At 29.1% G+C, this 17,420-nt stretch overlaps 1 protein-coding gene and 1 long non-coding RNA gene across 2 annotated transcripts in view; one reads left to right on the forward strand and one right to left on the reverse strand.

Annotated features, from left to right (window-relative positions):
- The window catches only part of LOC126746454 (CAD protein-like), a 97,186-nt gene extending 84,220 nt beyond the window's left edge, over positions 1–12,966 (reverse strand). The window contains exons 1-2 of the mRNA XM_050454716.1: positions 12,870–12,966; positions 12,394–12,615 (exon numbers count right to left, since the gene is read on the reverse strand). Coding sequence (XP_050310673.1) covers positions 12,394–12,598 — 205 coding nt within the window. The 5' untranslated portion in view covers positions 12,599–12,615; positions 12,870–12,966. The remainder of the gene's footprint in view (positions 1–12,393; positions 12,616–12,869) is intronic.
- Positions 934–17,420, forward strand: part of LOC126746456 (uncharacterized) — a 107,295-nt gene continuing 90,808 nt past the window's right edge. Inside the window, exon 1 of the long non-coding RNA XR_007663899.1 lies at positions 934–1,067. This is a non-coding gene — a long non-coding RNA (uncharacterized LOC126746456). The remainder of the gene's footprint in view (positions 1,068–17,420) is intronic.

Raw genomic sequence — 17,420 nt, forward strand, 5'->3', positions numbered from 1 at the left:
CCCCTGCAGCTATTTGGAAAAAATTAACTTTATTTTTCTTGGTTTTTACAGAAAAAAAATAGGGAAAAAGAATTGAATTGCCTGGAATAATTGCAGGTATAGAAACGATTAAAAAAATGCCTTGAAGTGCCTAAAAAAAATTCTTTTATAACTTCCAGACAGTCAAAAATACCACTAATTGTCTGAAAAAAGGAAACTTAATTTTTCTTGGTTTTTGCAGGTATAAAATGGTGAAAATTACGTCGAATTTGCGAAAGAATCCATAGACTGTTCCAGTTTTGCTGAAAAAAATCAGAAACTACTTCAACTGCTTGGAAGAATTTAAATAATTACTTAAAATTCCCGAAAGAAGGCAGAAATGAATTCAAATGTCTGAAAAAATTAAAAAACTACATCAAATTTGTGGAAGAATTCATAGATTGCTGCAATTTTTCTGGAAGAAATCAGAAGTTAATTCAACTTCCTGGAAGAATTTAAAAATCACTTCAAATTCATTAAAAAGAATCTTAGAACTTAGTTTTTCTTGATTTTTGCAGGTAAAAAAACGTTGAAATGCCTGGAAAAATTGCTGGTTAAGAAACAGGCAAAAAACGCCTTAAAGTGTCTGGAAAAAATGAACTTTATTTTCCTTCAATTTGACAGCAAAAAATTATCAAAAAAACGTTGAACTGTCGGGATAAATTGCAGGCAAAAAAACGGTTAAAATGCCTTGACTGCCTGGAATTTTCTTTTAAATTTATCTTCAGGTAATCAAGAAACAAGTTTCATAAAGGTTAATTTTCCTTTAGTAAATTGAAATAAAATATAAATATATTTAACCAAATATTTCTATTATTATGCAACATTGTTTATATAAAACCCGTGGATATACAGTGAGGCGGCAATAAATTCCTTAAAAATTCCGCATACCAAGGCGGCTAACACGCGAATAACCAACCATCCGCATTAGTTTGACTATAATATTTACGGCCGATAATCGGTAATCGCTTTTGTGCTTAATAATAAATATTACGGTAAATTAATGCGTAAAAGTGAACTATTTTGTGCGTCTTGACTCGAAAACTCAGGTACGTCTTTTGCAAGCACTTTTTCTCGTTAAATTTAAATGCGTAAACTAGTCGAATAATTAAGGAATACTCGCCTCATTAACCGCAAATCAAGAGAGCCCCAGGGACGGTCTCACATAATCTTAAATTTGATATACATAAACCACGTTACAAGAAGAAAGAACAAAGTATATAAGAGAATAAAGTAATTACCTCAGTTATTCCTTTCGTTTTTATGCTCGAATGAATCAGAATAAATATTCTTAGGGATCGTGTACAATAACTTACCGAACTTGTACCTATAAATTGGTCATCCTGAATGGCCGAGTCTGCAACTTCGATTTACACAAGGAAAATTTTATTTTTGCTCGCTGTATAAAGTTTACTGACTTCGACCTTTGTGTTGTTCTTTCTCATAACTCGGCTGCTGGTATTCGGTTTTTGGTATTAATATATTATAAAGGGCGATATTTTATCGGTGCTGTCATGGTTATACTTTAAATGTATTGTTGTGATAATAATCGGTGGAAAATATGGGACTTTTTATTAATGAAATTCGTTGAGGATTAATGGATGATGTAAGAAGAAATTCTGAATAACGTAAAAAAATATTTACAATCTTAGAAGTTACGTCAAGGCACTTATTTCTCTATTAGTATCTGGATCATCTAGAAATTGTTAGTTTACTTAATTACGTAGAAAAAACATAATTTTGTTAACGTTTTTTATGATATTTGCAATTTAAAAAAAATAATTAAAATAAAGGAGTGTATTTGAAAAATTTAAAAAAAATCGATTTTTTTTTTCATTGCATGTCACTGTTTTTTCTAATTTTTTTTTATTGTTTTATATTTTCCAAAAAAAAATATAATTTTTGTAAAAATATCTGCGGTGGCGTGCGTTTAAATATTGACCAAATAATAAAAAAAAAATCTTCAGTGACATACGTTTAAAAATTCTTTAATTTTATAGGTTTTTTCCTGAATTGTACGCCACTAATTTTTTTTTTTAAATTACTTATATGGTAATAGGTAGTAAATATTTTCACCTGCTCATTTAAAAATATCTGCAATGACGTGCGTTTGAAAATTGACAAAATAATTATATTTTTTCTTTTTTAACTACAATTTTTCAAAAAAGAAAACAATATAAAAAAAATCTTCTGTAGCGTACGTTTAAAAATTTTGCAATTTTTGTGGTTTTTTTCCTAAAATGTACGCCACTGTTTTTTTAAATAAATTTCTAAAATAATAATGGGTGGAAAATATGAGATTTTTTTAATAATAAAATACTTAATTACGTAGAAAAAACATAATTTTTTTAACGTTTTTTATGATATTTGCAATTAAAAAAAGGATTAAAATAAAGGCATGTATTTGAAAAATTTTTAAAAAAATCGACTTTTTTTTTCATTGTACGTCACTGACTTTTCTATTTTTTTTAATTGTTTTTCAATATTCCAAAAAAAAATATCTTTTTTGTAAAAATATCTGCGGTGGCGTGCGTTTGAAAATTGACAAAATAATTATATTTTTTCTTGAATTCTACGTCAATGGTTTTCCTTACAATTTAAAAAAAAAATAAAAATTTCTGTGGCGTACGTTTAAAATTTTTTAAATTTTATTGGTTTTTTCCTGAATTGTACGCCATTGATTTTTTTTTTTTAATTTTTATATGGTAATAGGTGGAAAATATTTTCACCTGCTCATTTAAAAATATTTGCAGTGACGTGCGTTTGAAAATTGACAAAATAATTATATATTTTTTTAACTACAATTAAAGAAAAAAACAGTTTAAAAAATATCTTCTGTGGCGTACGTATAAAAATTTTTGTGGTTTTTTTTCCTAAAGTGTACGCCACTGTTTTTTTAAATAAATTTCCATGAGATTTTTTTTATTGTTTTACAATTTAAAGAAATATATTTTTTTTTGTAAAAATATCTGCGGTGGCGTGCGTTTGAAAATTGTCAAAATAATTATATTTTTTCTTGAATTGTACGTCAATGGTTTTCCTTACAATTAAAAAAAAAAATAAAAATTTTCTGTGGCGTACGTTTAAAATTTTTCTTTTTTTTCCTGAATTGTACGCTACTGGTTTTTTTTATAAATTTCCAAAATAATAATGGGTGCAAAATATAAGATTTTTTCAATAATATAATGAGTGAGATTTCATTTGAACCTCTTTGAACAATGTTTTTTTAAATTAAATTTAATAGAATGGCACGCCACTGTTTTTTTTTGTAAATTTTTCGATTTAATTTGCAATTTAAAAAAAAGGAATTAAAATAAACGCAGTAACGTGTATTTAAAAAATTAATAGAAAGTTGACGTTTTTTTTAATGTTCGCCACTGATTTTTTTAATTTTTTTTTATTGATTTAATCTTTTTAGTAAAAATATTTGCGGTGGCGTACGTTTAAAAATTTTTCATTCTTTTGGCTTTTTTCCTGAATTGTACGCCACTATTTTTTGAAATAAATTTCCAAAATAATAAAGGGTGAAAAATATAAGATTTTTTCAATAATAAAATATCTCAGAGTGAGATTTTATTTTAACCTCTTTGAACAATGTTTTTTTTAAATTAAATTTAATAGAATGGCACGCCACTGTTTTTTTTGTACATTTTTCGATTTAGTTTGTAATTAAAAAAAAAAGAATTAAAATATACGCAGTGACGTGTATTTGAAAAATTAAAAGAAAGTTGAATTTTTTTTTTAAGTGCGCCACTGATTTTTGATTAATTTACTATTTTTTCAAAAAAAAAAAATATTTTTTGTAAGAATATTTGATTTTTTCAAAAAAAAAAAATAATTTTTTTAAGAATATTTGATGTGGCGTGCGTTTGAAAATTGACAAAATAATTATATTTTTTCTTAAATTGTACGCCAATGGTCATCTTTACAATTTTTCAAAAAAAAATCTTCAGTGGCGTACGTTTAAAATTTTTTCAATTTTTTTCTTTAATTGTACGCCACTGTTTTTTTTATAAATTTTTAAAATAATAATAGGTGGTAAATATGAGATTTTTTTAATAATAAAATTAGTTGAGGATTAATGAATGATGTAGGAAGACACTCAGAAATTCTGACTAATGTAAAAAAATATTTACAATCTCTAGAATATTGAAAGTTATGTCAAATCATTCATTTCTCTATTAGTGTCTGGATCATCTAAAAATTGCGTTTTCCTCACGTAGTTTACCAAATTACGTACAGAAAACATTATTTTATTAACGTTTTCCATGATATCTCAGAGTGAGATAGGGATATAATAGTGAAAATTGAACGTTTTATTTTCTTTTGCAAATCCATTTTTCACTTTAATATTACTATGTGAATCCTCTCGAAATAATGTTTTTCTCACGTACTTTACCCAATTACGTACAGAAAACATTATTTTATTAACATTTTTCATGATATTTGAGAGTGAAACAGGGATATAATAGTGAAAATTAAACGTTTTATTTTCTTTGGTAAATCCATTTTTCATTTCAATATTACTACGTAAATCCTCTAGAAATTGTGTTTTTCTTACGTACTTTATCCAATTACGTACAGAAAACATTATTTTATTAACGTTTTCTATGATATCTCAGAGTGAGATAGGAATATAATAATGAAAACTGACTGACTTGTTCTTTTTTTTCTATATCCATTTTTCAACTCTATATTACTATTTAGATTACTCAAAAATTATGTTTTTTTCACGTAGTTTACTAAATTACGTATAAAAAACACCATTTTAACCATATTCTGTTACCTTCTAGAGACATATGAGTCAGAGATAAATTTTTTACCAAGCCGCGTGACCCATACATCTGTCACATCTCGAAATACTGTTTTAAAAGTGTGTACCATACCTGCGTCATGGCAAAAGACTTACGTCACCTTTAAAGTATTTTTCCTTTTGTCATCAATTACGGTATTTTCAGACAAGCGGTTTGCATTTTATAACTATCACATTGATATTGATTTTTTGACAGATTGTTTAATTTTTTTATAGACCGTATATGTAGGCCGCGTGTACCATATATGCGTCACGAAAAATTGAAATAAAACAAGATTCACTTTCCTTTACTTTATTTTTCCTTTTGCATCATCTGTCATGCACGTGACAGTTGGCGGGAAATTCAAAATTTCAAAAATATCTACTACAATATTTAATACTTTTTTTCATAAATTCTCATTGGCTTTATATTGTTATGTTACATTCCTGGTGGTATGTTTTATCAAGAAGCCAATATAGCAAAAATTATTTAAGCAAAAACCACATGCAGTAATGGGACCATAAATCAATTTGAAAAAATTTAATTTTAAAAGAAGACGCAGTATAAAAGGCATTACTAAATCTTAATAAAGTTAAGGTGCCTGCTGGGGGTGGGGGTGGGAGTGAGTGAGTAAAGAGATGAAAAAATATTATATCCTAATATAAAAAGGTTCGAGCTGACGTGGGACATAAATCCTTGTCGACACTAAGCAAAAGAATAAGTGAAAAACGAGCGTAAGATGAAAATATACCGTACGCCTGCCTGACTGAAATAGGTGACATCATTCATCTTATATCACACAAGAAAAAAAATTGTTTCTACACAATATGCGCATTAATCGATAACTTTTAATTAACTGAAATAAAACTCTTATAAAACAAATTAAAACCGAAGAAAAAAAATCTTAGATCTTAATAGGGTTACGCCCCGTAACAATACCAGTTTCTCAATAAATTTATAGGCCATTAATAACAGTATAATTAATGCGTGCTATGGCCGAAGAACATAAATCGTGAGTTTGGATTTTTCTTCGAGCACCACTTTCCTACGTTAATTCGTATACTTATAGTTATTATGCTAAGAGCAAAAAGGGTAAAAAAGGCTTTAAGGACAGTGGTGGTGCCCGTAGCATTCCATCTTGACTAAACTAAAATTAAAACCGCATGAAAGTAACTTCTACGCCAATGGTCCTTAATATAAATAGTACCCATTATGCATGGTACTGTATTTACCTTGTTTTCTCGCATAAATTAACACAACTTACTTTAAATAAAATGCCATTACAACCCATAGTGTTAACCGGTAATAAATTACTTGCAAGGTACTTAATTAATTTACGTGGGTTCTTATTTCGTTTTGCTTTATTTAAATTTATCTTTACGGGGTCTATGCGAACTTAAATGAGATTGAAATTGGGTCTGGATGCTTGAGAAATTTTGATTAATCAATATAATGTATTAATGTAATACCTATTAATACCCTAACTAATTATGAAGTCATTACAACAATATAGATATTATTTAAATTAAAAGTATGGGCTTAATTGTTTAGATGTTTAGAAAAGGTGTATTTTGATCTCATAGTGAAAACATTTTTATATAAATACAAAAGTAATAAAAAATATTCACAAAATTATGTAAATAAAATAAATCTAAGAATTATTACATATAAATAATAATGCTTTAAATAACAAGGAAACTTGTTCTTTCTATAGTTCTTAATTATTCAATTACTCCAAAAAATCTGCCTAAGTTAAATATTGTTTAACCTATAGAAAATGCAAGGAACCAGGACAAAGATAGACATTAAAAAACCAATAAAAATAAAACAAAATTTAAACACTTTAGAGTAAAAAATTATTAATCAATAGTTACTTGACTCAAAAAATTAATATATTTAACTTATTTATAGCACTTTATTTCAAAATTAAAAGTATTATTTTTTTGACGTTATATGTCAAAAAACTAAGGTAAGATATCATTGTTTTTTTGCTTCAAGATAAAACTGAACCTGGATATGTTGTAAGATAATAAAAACAATAGATTTTACCTTTATAAGAAGTAGTCTTTATTATAAGACATTTTTTGAATACCCTATTCGATATTATAGAATAAAAAGGAAAAATGTTCTGCCAGAAAGATTCCTGATATTCCAGGTTTTTGGAATAAATGTTTTATTACATATAATTGAAATCGCCATTTTTTATTCCAAAAATTCCCATCGCGCTTATTTTACTCGTCTTTATTTAATTTTTTCATTGTAAAAATGCTTTAATATCCTGTAATAAAAAAGAAATATTATTCTGACTTAAAAACGTTCTTAATGTGCCAAGTTTTTGGAATGAAGTCTATTATTCCAGGTAGTTGGAATAACCATATATTTATTCAATTTACATTTACAAAAAATATAAGCAATAAAATTTTTTTTCTTTAGAAAAATAATTTTAATATCATGGAATAAAAAGGAATAATGTTCTGCCAGAAGAATTTCTGATAGTCCAGATTTTTGGAATAAATATTTTCTTCCAGGCAGTTGAAATTGCCGTTTGTTACTTTTTCCATAAAGTTCTGTCAGAAATAGTTTACTTGCCACGAATTTATTTATTTTTTTTAAATGCCTTCAATGTCCTGGAATAAAGAAGGAATAATATTTTGGCAAGAAGCTTCTTGATTTTCTAAGTTTTTGGAATAAGTCTTTTATTTCAGGCAGTTGGAATAGGTTTTTTATTCCAGGTCGTGTTTTCCTCTTTCTAGAAAGTTATGCCAGGAATATTTTACTTGTCACTAGTTTCATTTTTTTTGTGAAAAAATGCGTTGAATATTTTGGAATAATGTTGAAAAGAATCATGAAATTTTAAGTAATTGGAATAAATGTTTTATTCCAGGTAGTTAGAATAAGCGTTTTCTCATTTTCCATATAAAGACACTTAAATACAATAACAATGTTAAATTTTTTCTAGCATATAAAGGTAATAGTATTGTTCATTTAAATATTAACACCTATGAAAATAAATTAAACTTGTTTAACGATGGTAGTTATCCTAAATTTTATACTATAAAAACAAATTTCAGTTTTTCAACAGTAGTAGTCAGTACTACAAATCTCCCAACATAAAATTTAAAAAATTACTGTGAACTTTGTGCAAATATAAATTCAACAATATAGATTTTACTTCCATCCCATAAAGGATCCTCAATAAATAACGCAATAAAAAAAAAACGACCGGACTATAACTCACCTTTGAAGAGGCGGGGCCACTATTATTTGTCACGCGTAAGAGTGAGAGCGAAAACTCCTGGGACGTTGTTTATAGTCCAGGCAAATTAGATCATATAACAAAATAAGTGATCTCAAATGCCTGGAATAAAATTGAAAATTACGTCAAATAACAGAGCGAAAATTGATCTCTAGATTGAATTGATTATAATGAGTTGTGTGTCTATTTTCGTCTTCTTTTCAATAATTCAGTGTACGATAGTGACGTAATACCCAACAAAATAGGTAAGCAGGTAATTCCGATATATCACATCATATGTTCTTTTCAACCCTTGTTTCTTTTTATAAGGGCAAAAATCCCTCTTTCGCCACTGTCATCCTCTCCCCCCCCCCGGTAGGGTACTTAGCGACTTATTTACATTTTATTTTCCTCATTAATCTGACTTTACCAAAGTCTCATTTACGCGGCTTAATTTACAAAGTTGCGGATTTATAGTTGAAGTTTGAAAACTTGTTTTATCTTTATGGAGGAGGGCGAGGGAGGGAGGCAAGCCCGCCTTATTTGAGACTTTGCGAGTTTTACTACATATTCATAAGCATTAAGTACATGATGGAGACCCTAAGAGGGTTAATCAAAAAGAATGTTTAATGCTACTTTTGTGCTTTTTATTTTTTGTGGTTGGTTAGAGAGAATGGAGGCAATTTGAATTTATTCTTGTTTTGTAAATTTGGAATTATTTTTTATTTATGCGAACAATTTAAACAAAACTTTACACAGGTCTAAAGAAATAAAGGCAAAATAGACTATCACTATAACATTAATTGGCAGCTTAGGAGAAGTTAAAATGACTAATTTACTGACATTTGTATGGAGAGTCTCATTTGCAAGAAGTCACCAACAACTTTCCACTTAAACCATTTTTAAATTTTGCTATTGTGCTAGCTTTCCAGAGTTTTCAGTTATCTAAATTCTCTGGAAAGGTGCCTTGTACTGATTCCAGTCCTTTTTTTATGGCTTCAGGTTTCAACTTTTATAAAACTTCAGCTTCCAAGAGTGTACAAGTAAAGCAGAAAAACAAGTTTTCATTACAAAATGAGTTATTTGATTTACTTCATTCACTGACAGGCTAAAATTACGCGAAATAATAAATAAATTGCATATTGCGGTGTCTTAAAAGCTTAAAGTTCAGATGCCAAATAAACATAAAGTTATTAAGCCTTGTGCACACATTATTGGTATATAATTTTTCTTCATTTAATGGTAGTTTCTGCATTTCTAGGCCTTTTCGTAGTTTATAAATGCCTTTGACAACTTAGGAGAAGTTGAGTAATGACAAAATGACTAATTCACTCCATTAACAAGCACTTATATCCAGGCTTCACCCCTTTTCTTCTTCTTGCTAAAATTTAAGATTATATCTGTATTATTTGAGATCGAATTCTTCATATTTGAACATTGTTTCTTTGCTGGCCGATCTAGACTGCGTAGGTCTTATCTGGATGTGAACACCAGCAACTTTCCACTTAAATCATTACAAATTTTTGCTTTTGTCCTACCTTTCCAGAGTTTTCGGTTATCTAAAGTTTCTGGAAAGGTTCCTTTAACTGTTTCCGGCTCCTTATTTATAGTTCCAGATAGTGATTTGTGCAAAACATTAGCTTCCAAAATATTACAAATAATACAAAAACGTAAGTTTTTCGGCAGCCAGATTTAGGAAATGTATACTGTGAATAACAGTTGAGTTTCCAGTAAATCTCCCAGAAAAACATTTAATAGCTGAAGGTCCTTAAACCTATACATAAATTTAATTTCGATTAAATCTATTTCAACTTCAATTGAATCTATATAATAAATGAATAATGATTCAAAGACTTTTTATTTTTGTAACGAAATTTCCCTCAAAAGAACAATTTCCTAGAAGATATGGGTAACCTGGAGAAAATTTTACATGACTTCAACTGCCTGGAAAGAACAACAAACTAACTCAAAAACAAGCATATTTGTCTAGGCATTAATCTGTTTTCTCCTTGTTGCTAAGATTTAAAATTACATTTATATGAAAAAAATAAATATCTTCATATTTGACCCTTGTTTATTTGCTGGTCAATGCAGACTCTGTAGGTCTTATTTGTTTGTGAACACCATCGACTTTCCACTGAAATTATTTTCAAATTTTGTTTCTGTGCTACCTTTCCAGACTTTTTGGTTATCTAAATTCCCTGGAAATGTTCCTTGTACTTTCCAAATAATTAGTGAAGTGATTTGATTCGTCCAGGCAGTTGGACGTTTACTCCTTTTTAACTGTATGAAAAAATTGAAAAAAGCACTGGAAACTGTCATCCATCAATTCTCGTCTGTCACCTCTCGTTTTTACAGTTAACTCTGATTGGTCAAAATTCTTTGTACTGGGTGTCTCAAAATTTAGGAAAATTTTCATCATCATCTTTGACAGTCTGTAAAAAATTCCTTATTAAGAATATTGATTTGGAATATTTTTTTCTCTAAAAACTGGAGTTTTTCCAAACGAGCTGACGCAACTTTGAACAAATTCGGGCCATTTTTGAGGAAATTATGAAGGTTTTCGTACTAGGTGTCCAGAAAATTAGGAAAATTTTCACTATCATCTTTGACAGCCTGTAAAAAAATCCTCATTGACAATATTGATTTAAAATATTTAAAAAAATAAAAATTGAAGTTTTCCAAGCGAATTAACGCAACCTTGAGCAAATTCGGACCATTTTTGAGGGAATTATGAAGGTTTTTGTACTGGATGTCCAAAATATTGGGGAAATATTCACTATCATTTTTGACAACCTGTAAAAAAATCTTAATTAAAAATATCGACTTGAAATATTTAAAAAAATAAAAATTGAAGTTTTCCAAGCGAATCAACGCAACTTTTAGCAAATTCGGACCATTTTTGAGAGAATTATGAAGGTTTTTGTACTGGGTGTCCAAAAAACTGGGAAAATTTTCACAATTATCTTTGAGAGCCTATAAAAAAATCTTTATTAAAAATATTGATTTGAATTATTTAAAAAAATAAAAATTGGAAGTTTTCCAAACGAATTGACACGACTTTGAGCAAATTCAGACCATTTTTAAGGGAATTATGAAGGTTTTTGTACTGGATGTCCAAAAAAACTGGGGAAATATTCATTATCATCTTTGACAGCCTGTAAAAAAATCTTTATTAAAAATATTGACTTGAAATTTTTAAAAAAATAAAAATTGAAGTTTTCCAAGCGAATTAACGCAACTTCGAGCAAATTCGGACCATTTTTGAGGAAAAAAGGTTTTTGTACTTAATGTTCCAAAAACTGGGAAAATTTTCACCATCATCTTTGACAGCCTGTAAAAGAATCCTTATTAAGAGTATTGACTTAAAATATCTTTCTTAATAAAAAATGAAGTTTTCCAAACAAATACAAGTAATTTTGAATAAATTCTCTTCATTTTTGAGGGAATTATAAAGGCTTTTGTACTGGGTGTCCAAAAAACTGGGAAAATTTTCACAATTATCAAAACCCCCTTCTGAACAAAAAAAAAACAAATGCCTGGAAAAGACGAATGAATACATTATCCAGAAAAATGAGAAATTCAAGTAATTCTTTTCCAATAATTTAATGTAAGAATGATCCTTTGACCTCAAAAACTTCCAGAGTTAGGGAGAGTTTCACCTCCAAGTCGGAATAATTTAGATTAAATTTATAGTCGTTGAGAATTAAATCGTGAATTTCTCAAGTCTAATTGGTCAATCTTAAATTCCAGGCAGTTAAATCATGGAATTAATTTCATTATTCAACACAGTTAAGATAAGGATACATTTTTATCAGAATGTTGATAAATCAGACATTTTAATCCATTTTTTTATTAAATTCAGATAAAACGTATCCATAACCGTACTGCCTGGAATAATAATAAAAACATGAAAATTGTAGAGTCAACTGCCTAAACTTTTCCGAAAATTCTGAAAAAATAACTCAACTGCCTGGAATAATAAAATGGACTCGAATGCCTGGGATTTGACAATTTTTTATTACCTAACTCTAGTCTATTTTTTTCATTAATTCGTGGAATAAGAACTGTCGTACATTTTTTTCACTTTCTGTTATTAGTAAATGTACGGCATTTAGTTCGGGGTCTATTTGTTGATTTCTGCATGTCAGTTGACTGTATTTATCCAATTTTCGTTGAAATTAAAAAAAAAAATCAATTTATAATCAACGGTTTTACACATTCGACCATGCTCAATAAAAACTACCAACATTTGATTAATAAATTGCATTAAAAAAATCCATCACATGCCCTCGGACTATTACGGCTTTAGATCAAAGAAAACAGAGAGAGTGAGAGAGACCTTACCTACAAACAAGGCGTAATCGCATCTAGCGCCCTCCTTGGCCACTTTTTTAACCAAAAGAAAAGCCTCCTCGTACACTATGGCCGGATCGGTGTTGGGCATGGCCAGGATCATGGTGATTCCACCTGCCAGGGCAGCAGCGGTACAAGAACTATAATCTTCCTTATGGGTGGCACCCGGTTCTCGCACGTGCAATTCCCGCCTCATATTTTCGGTTCTAGATACTAATTTATGTAAAACTTTAGCTTCCAAGAGTGTACAAATAACCCAGAAAGATAACTTTTCTATTACGATTTAGTGCATTGACAAGCTTGATGTCTCAGGTACTTCTTTCAAGGAAATCTCATGAATTTTTACTTAATTTTTAAGGAGTAAATTGTAAAAAATGCCTTTAAAATGTAAGCGAATAAAAGTCTATTTAGTACCCAGAGACATGATTTAAATAACTTTGAAAATTAACTGGGAAAAAGACTTGTACCTAATTATGAACAAACAGGAACGGAACTGGATTGCGAATTTGCATTTTAATGAAAATCAACTTTGCGCGCCGCGCGTAGCCCCGTGTTTGTGCATCCGATGATGTGAACTATGCACATGTATTTTTTAAATTGCCAATCAAATTCCCTTTGCATAATTTAAATTGCAAACTTGTTTTAGTGTTTCTTCTCTCAGTAATTTCTCTTACGGTTTATTTAAGGCGAATTGAAACGATACCAAAAAGAGAGCGACTTATAAAAAGGAAGGAGAAAGGGAATAACGACTTTTTAATGCCGCACATCCCGAGTAGCAAGTAGTCGGATTATGATTAGAAAAATGCTTAATTTAGATCCGAGAGAATGAACAGTTACTCGAACGCACTTAAAATCTAATAATCCATTTATGGGTTTTTAATTCGCATTTTTCGATAGCGTTAAGGCTATTTGAATTGCCTTTGGGCCGGCAATTACTTTTACGGCCTTTTTATTTCACGACTTTTGAATTGAGATTGCTTGTATCGGTTTTATTTCGTATTTAAACTGGTTTTTGGTTTCACTATTAAGATTGAAAATCTCTCGAGAATATGCGACGTAAAATTGGGAAATTAGGAGGTATTAATGTGAGTATATTAACGACTGAAAAGGCTTGCAAGGAATTTTGTAAAAAAAGAGCTATTCCTTGTTATATGTGTGCCATAAAAAAATAATAGAGAGAATAAGGTTCAAATTTAACAAATAAAACTGGCATTAAAATAAATAATTTCACCAGACGCGTAATTTAACGAATAAATGACATTCATGTAGTACAAGAAATCAAGGTTTTTTACCCATTTTACGAGGGCCAAACATAAAAACCCACCCCATCGAAAATAAAGGGTTTTGCCCGATTGAATTATGCTTAAAACGAGACAGATTTTATTGGAAATCTGGTCCCCGAGTATCGAGGCCATATCGCAATTATTTTATCAAATTTTCATGCGGCCAGTTTGATTTTGAAATCGCGTAAACGCGTTTCGTTTTCCGAAACTAAATTAAAGGTAATAATTTATTATTTGATCCCGGCTGTTGTTGTAGGCCGTAGCTGTTTAATTTTATAGTGCCCCAATAAAATTTCAATGTAAATAATATGTTTTATTGGGTAGGTAAAACGATAGGGAGGAACGGAGGGCCAGCCAGTTAAAACTGTTGGGAAAATTCAAATTTTATTTACCCAAAAACCGTTTTTCGGTTGAAAGTTCGGCTGTTTCGCGCTCTCGTGCATTTTGCTAGTTCATTAAAAAAGGGGCAGGCCATCGGAGATTGTGGACATAATTTATTATTATTGTCACAAGTTTATACTAGTGTAATTAAATTGTGGATTAAATTAAATGATGTTCGCGCATTTCGTTTCAAATAAATAAAAGCCATTTTTTTTAAATATTTTTACATAAATGTGAAAAAACTCGTTTCTTTTATAAATGCTGAATATTTATACTAATATGTTTTTAAGCAGATTTAATAACAAAATAGTATAAGTTTTAATTCGACAAACCTTCAAAATCTTAACTGTGATAAATTTTGGTTTTAGAATTTTAAAAGCCTAATTTTTGATAAAATAGGACAGGTAGCACTAGATTTACCATGACTTCAAGGGAAGAATAACTTTTATTTACGATGGTCCCTTAAAAATCACTGCTGTAATAAATATTTTATTATCAAAATACCAATGAAAGATCAATGATTTTTTACTACTTCTGCTAGGAAGAAGAAATTCGAAAACCATTAATTAAATATATTTTTTTCCATGCGAGTATTGAAAATAAATTTTTTTTACTAATTTTAAGTAGAAAGAAATCACTGTTGAGATTAATAGTTTTTTTCACGTTTTTAAGGAGAAAATATATTTTGTCCATTAATGACCTATAATAACAGATGATCTATTACAACAGATTCCAGTTCTATGAACCGATAAAAATAACTGCTAGGATAATCAGTTTATTTTGTTTAACGATAATAAGGGAGAAAGTATTACTAGCTAGCTTGATTTAAAATTGTTACTGCAATAAAAATATCTTCCTGGAAGTAGAAACAAATGAATCTGGCTAGAAATAAATAAAATAAAATAAATGATTTTTTCTAAAATCATTGCCAAGATAAGGAAATAAATAAATTCTTAATGATTTAACAAAGATGATCCTTTAAAACCACTGCTATAATAAATATTTTATCATTTTTATGATTTGTACTCTGTCTTGTCAAAACGAGAGAATTTTTTTCAGATAAGCGATATTTACTCACTAAATTAAAAAAAAAAATCTTATTGATTTAAAGTCGATAAACTGTTAAAATCACTGTATCTTAGATTTTTAGTGACTTTAAAAAAACAGTTTTTTTTAGGAGGATGAATTTGATAAAAATTACCGTTACTATAAATAGTTTCTAATTTAAATGCCAATGACAATTCAAATCATTGCTAAGATAGATCTTTGATCTTTTCTTCACCGTTAAAAAAATAATGAAATTTTCCATTATCATATCGACCTAATTTTGCACATAAATTAAAAAAAAAAATAAATCATTGCTGAGATAAAAGAATAAATAATTATTTAGTGGTTTTGATGCGATTAAAATTTCTGCTTAGATAAATGTTTCATAATTTAAATTCCTATGATTCTTTTTCTTGAAGAACAATAATTCTTTTACTACTTTCAAGCAGTAAAAAAACACTAATAAGATAAAGGAAATTCTAAAATCACTGCTGTAATGAGTACTTAATTTTTTTACATCTTTAGAGTAAAAAACGTTTTTTTTTTTCTCCATTAATGACGTAATATTTTCCAGATCGACGAACCTCTAAAAATCACTGCTGTGATAAATATTTTATTTTGTTCAACGCCAATAAGGAAAAAACTAGTTTTTTAGAGCCATAATTTTAGTATGATTCTTGTAATTAAATATTTTTTTTTCATAAATAAGAAAACAATACAGGGTGTCCCAAGATTAGTGGACAAAACGCGAACCTTATATTCTTTGGTCAAAAGTAACCTCACTTTTTCTTATAAACATATATCGGCAAACGCCCCCCAAGGGAGCTACGCCCCTTTTAAAGGGGGCACTTAAAGATGGTTTTTTCCACTTATTTTCGAAACGGGTAAATATAAAAATTTTGGTATTCTCCCAATTTTGATATGCTGAATTTAGTTGTCATTTCATAATTTTCATTATTTAGTCAGGTGCGTATCATTTAGGGTGTGAGCCTAAAAAAATACCTAAAAAAAATTATGTGCAAAGTTTTTGTTTAGGTGCTTTTTTACGTAAAAAAGTATCTCTTGGTCAATAACTCTACGAGTTACCATTTTCGAGAAAAACGCATTTAAAAATAACGCTGCATAGTATTATTTTCACTACCAATTTTTATTGAAACTTAGTAGCAGGCTTTGGAAAAAATTGACACACTGCATAATGACATTAACATTTGTCGTAATTGATTAGTTGTCATTTGCATTCAAATTGTTAATATCTTTTTAACTATGGAAGGCTTTTCGACCAGTGAAAAAGTAGATATTCATTTTATGTATGGGTTTTACAATGAAAACGCACATGCCGCTGCACGAGTATCGGCGGAGGTTTCCTGAAGAATTCATAAAAATTTACTTGAATATGGATCCTTCGAACGTGCTCGAGGGCAAGGAAGACCAATTGCAAATGATGGTTTTGGGGAAGTACTGAATTTAATTGAAGAAAACCCTCAAATATCATTGAGAACCTTAGAAGATATTACCAATATCCCAGAGTCAAATGTAAGTAAAATTAAATATGATAAATAAATAATTAAGTACCTAATTTGTTATCCAAAAAATTAAATTTAAAGTACTTATAACTGAAAATTGAGATTGGTATAAACAGTGTTGTTATTAATTATTATCGTCGGATCGCATTAAATTTATTTCAAAATACTCTAATTACTATTATTATTATTATTTACTTTATTTACTTGGATAAGTCTTATCACAAACATCAAACACCCCAAAACAAATCCTTTTGACGACTAACTGGAATGTTTAGTGGCTTACTAAGGTTTAGGCTTATTTCCTATGCAATTTAAAATATTTAAAAATAATTTCAGATTGGAAGAATGACTAAGATGTTAGGATATCATCCTTTCCATTATAAAAGGGTTCAGGAGTTAGAAGAAGAAGATTTTCCAGCTCGAGTAGACTTTTGTCATTGGATTTTAAATCACCCAAATCCTCGTCAAAAAAATTTTGTGGTCAGATGAGGCAACATTTTCTAGGAGTAAGAGCTTTAACAGCCGTAATACTCATTTTTGGAGCATCGAGAATCCGAAAGTAACTTTCAGCATAGATTTTCCTTTAACATATGGGCGGGTTGGATAGGAGATAAATTGATAGGCCCAATTATTTTGCCACACAGGTTAACTGGTCGTCATTATTTAAATTTTCTTCAAAACAATCTCAGAGATTTACTGGACGATGTTCCCATAGAAACTCGGCTGGAAATGATTTCTCAGCACGATGGGGCACCAGCTCACTACAGCCGATAGGTGAGAAACT

This window comes from Anthonomus grandis, chromosome 17 (genome assembly GCF_022605725.1).
Source record: "Anthonomus grandis grandis chromosome 17, icAntGran1.3, whole genome shotgun sequence".
NCBI classification, from domain to species: domain Eukaryota; kingdom Metazoa; phylum Arthropoda; class Insecta; order Coleoptera; family Curculionidae; genus Anthonomus; species Anthonomus grandis.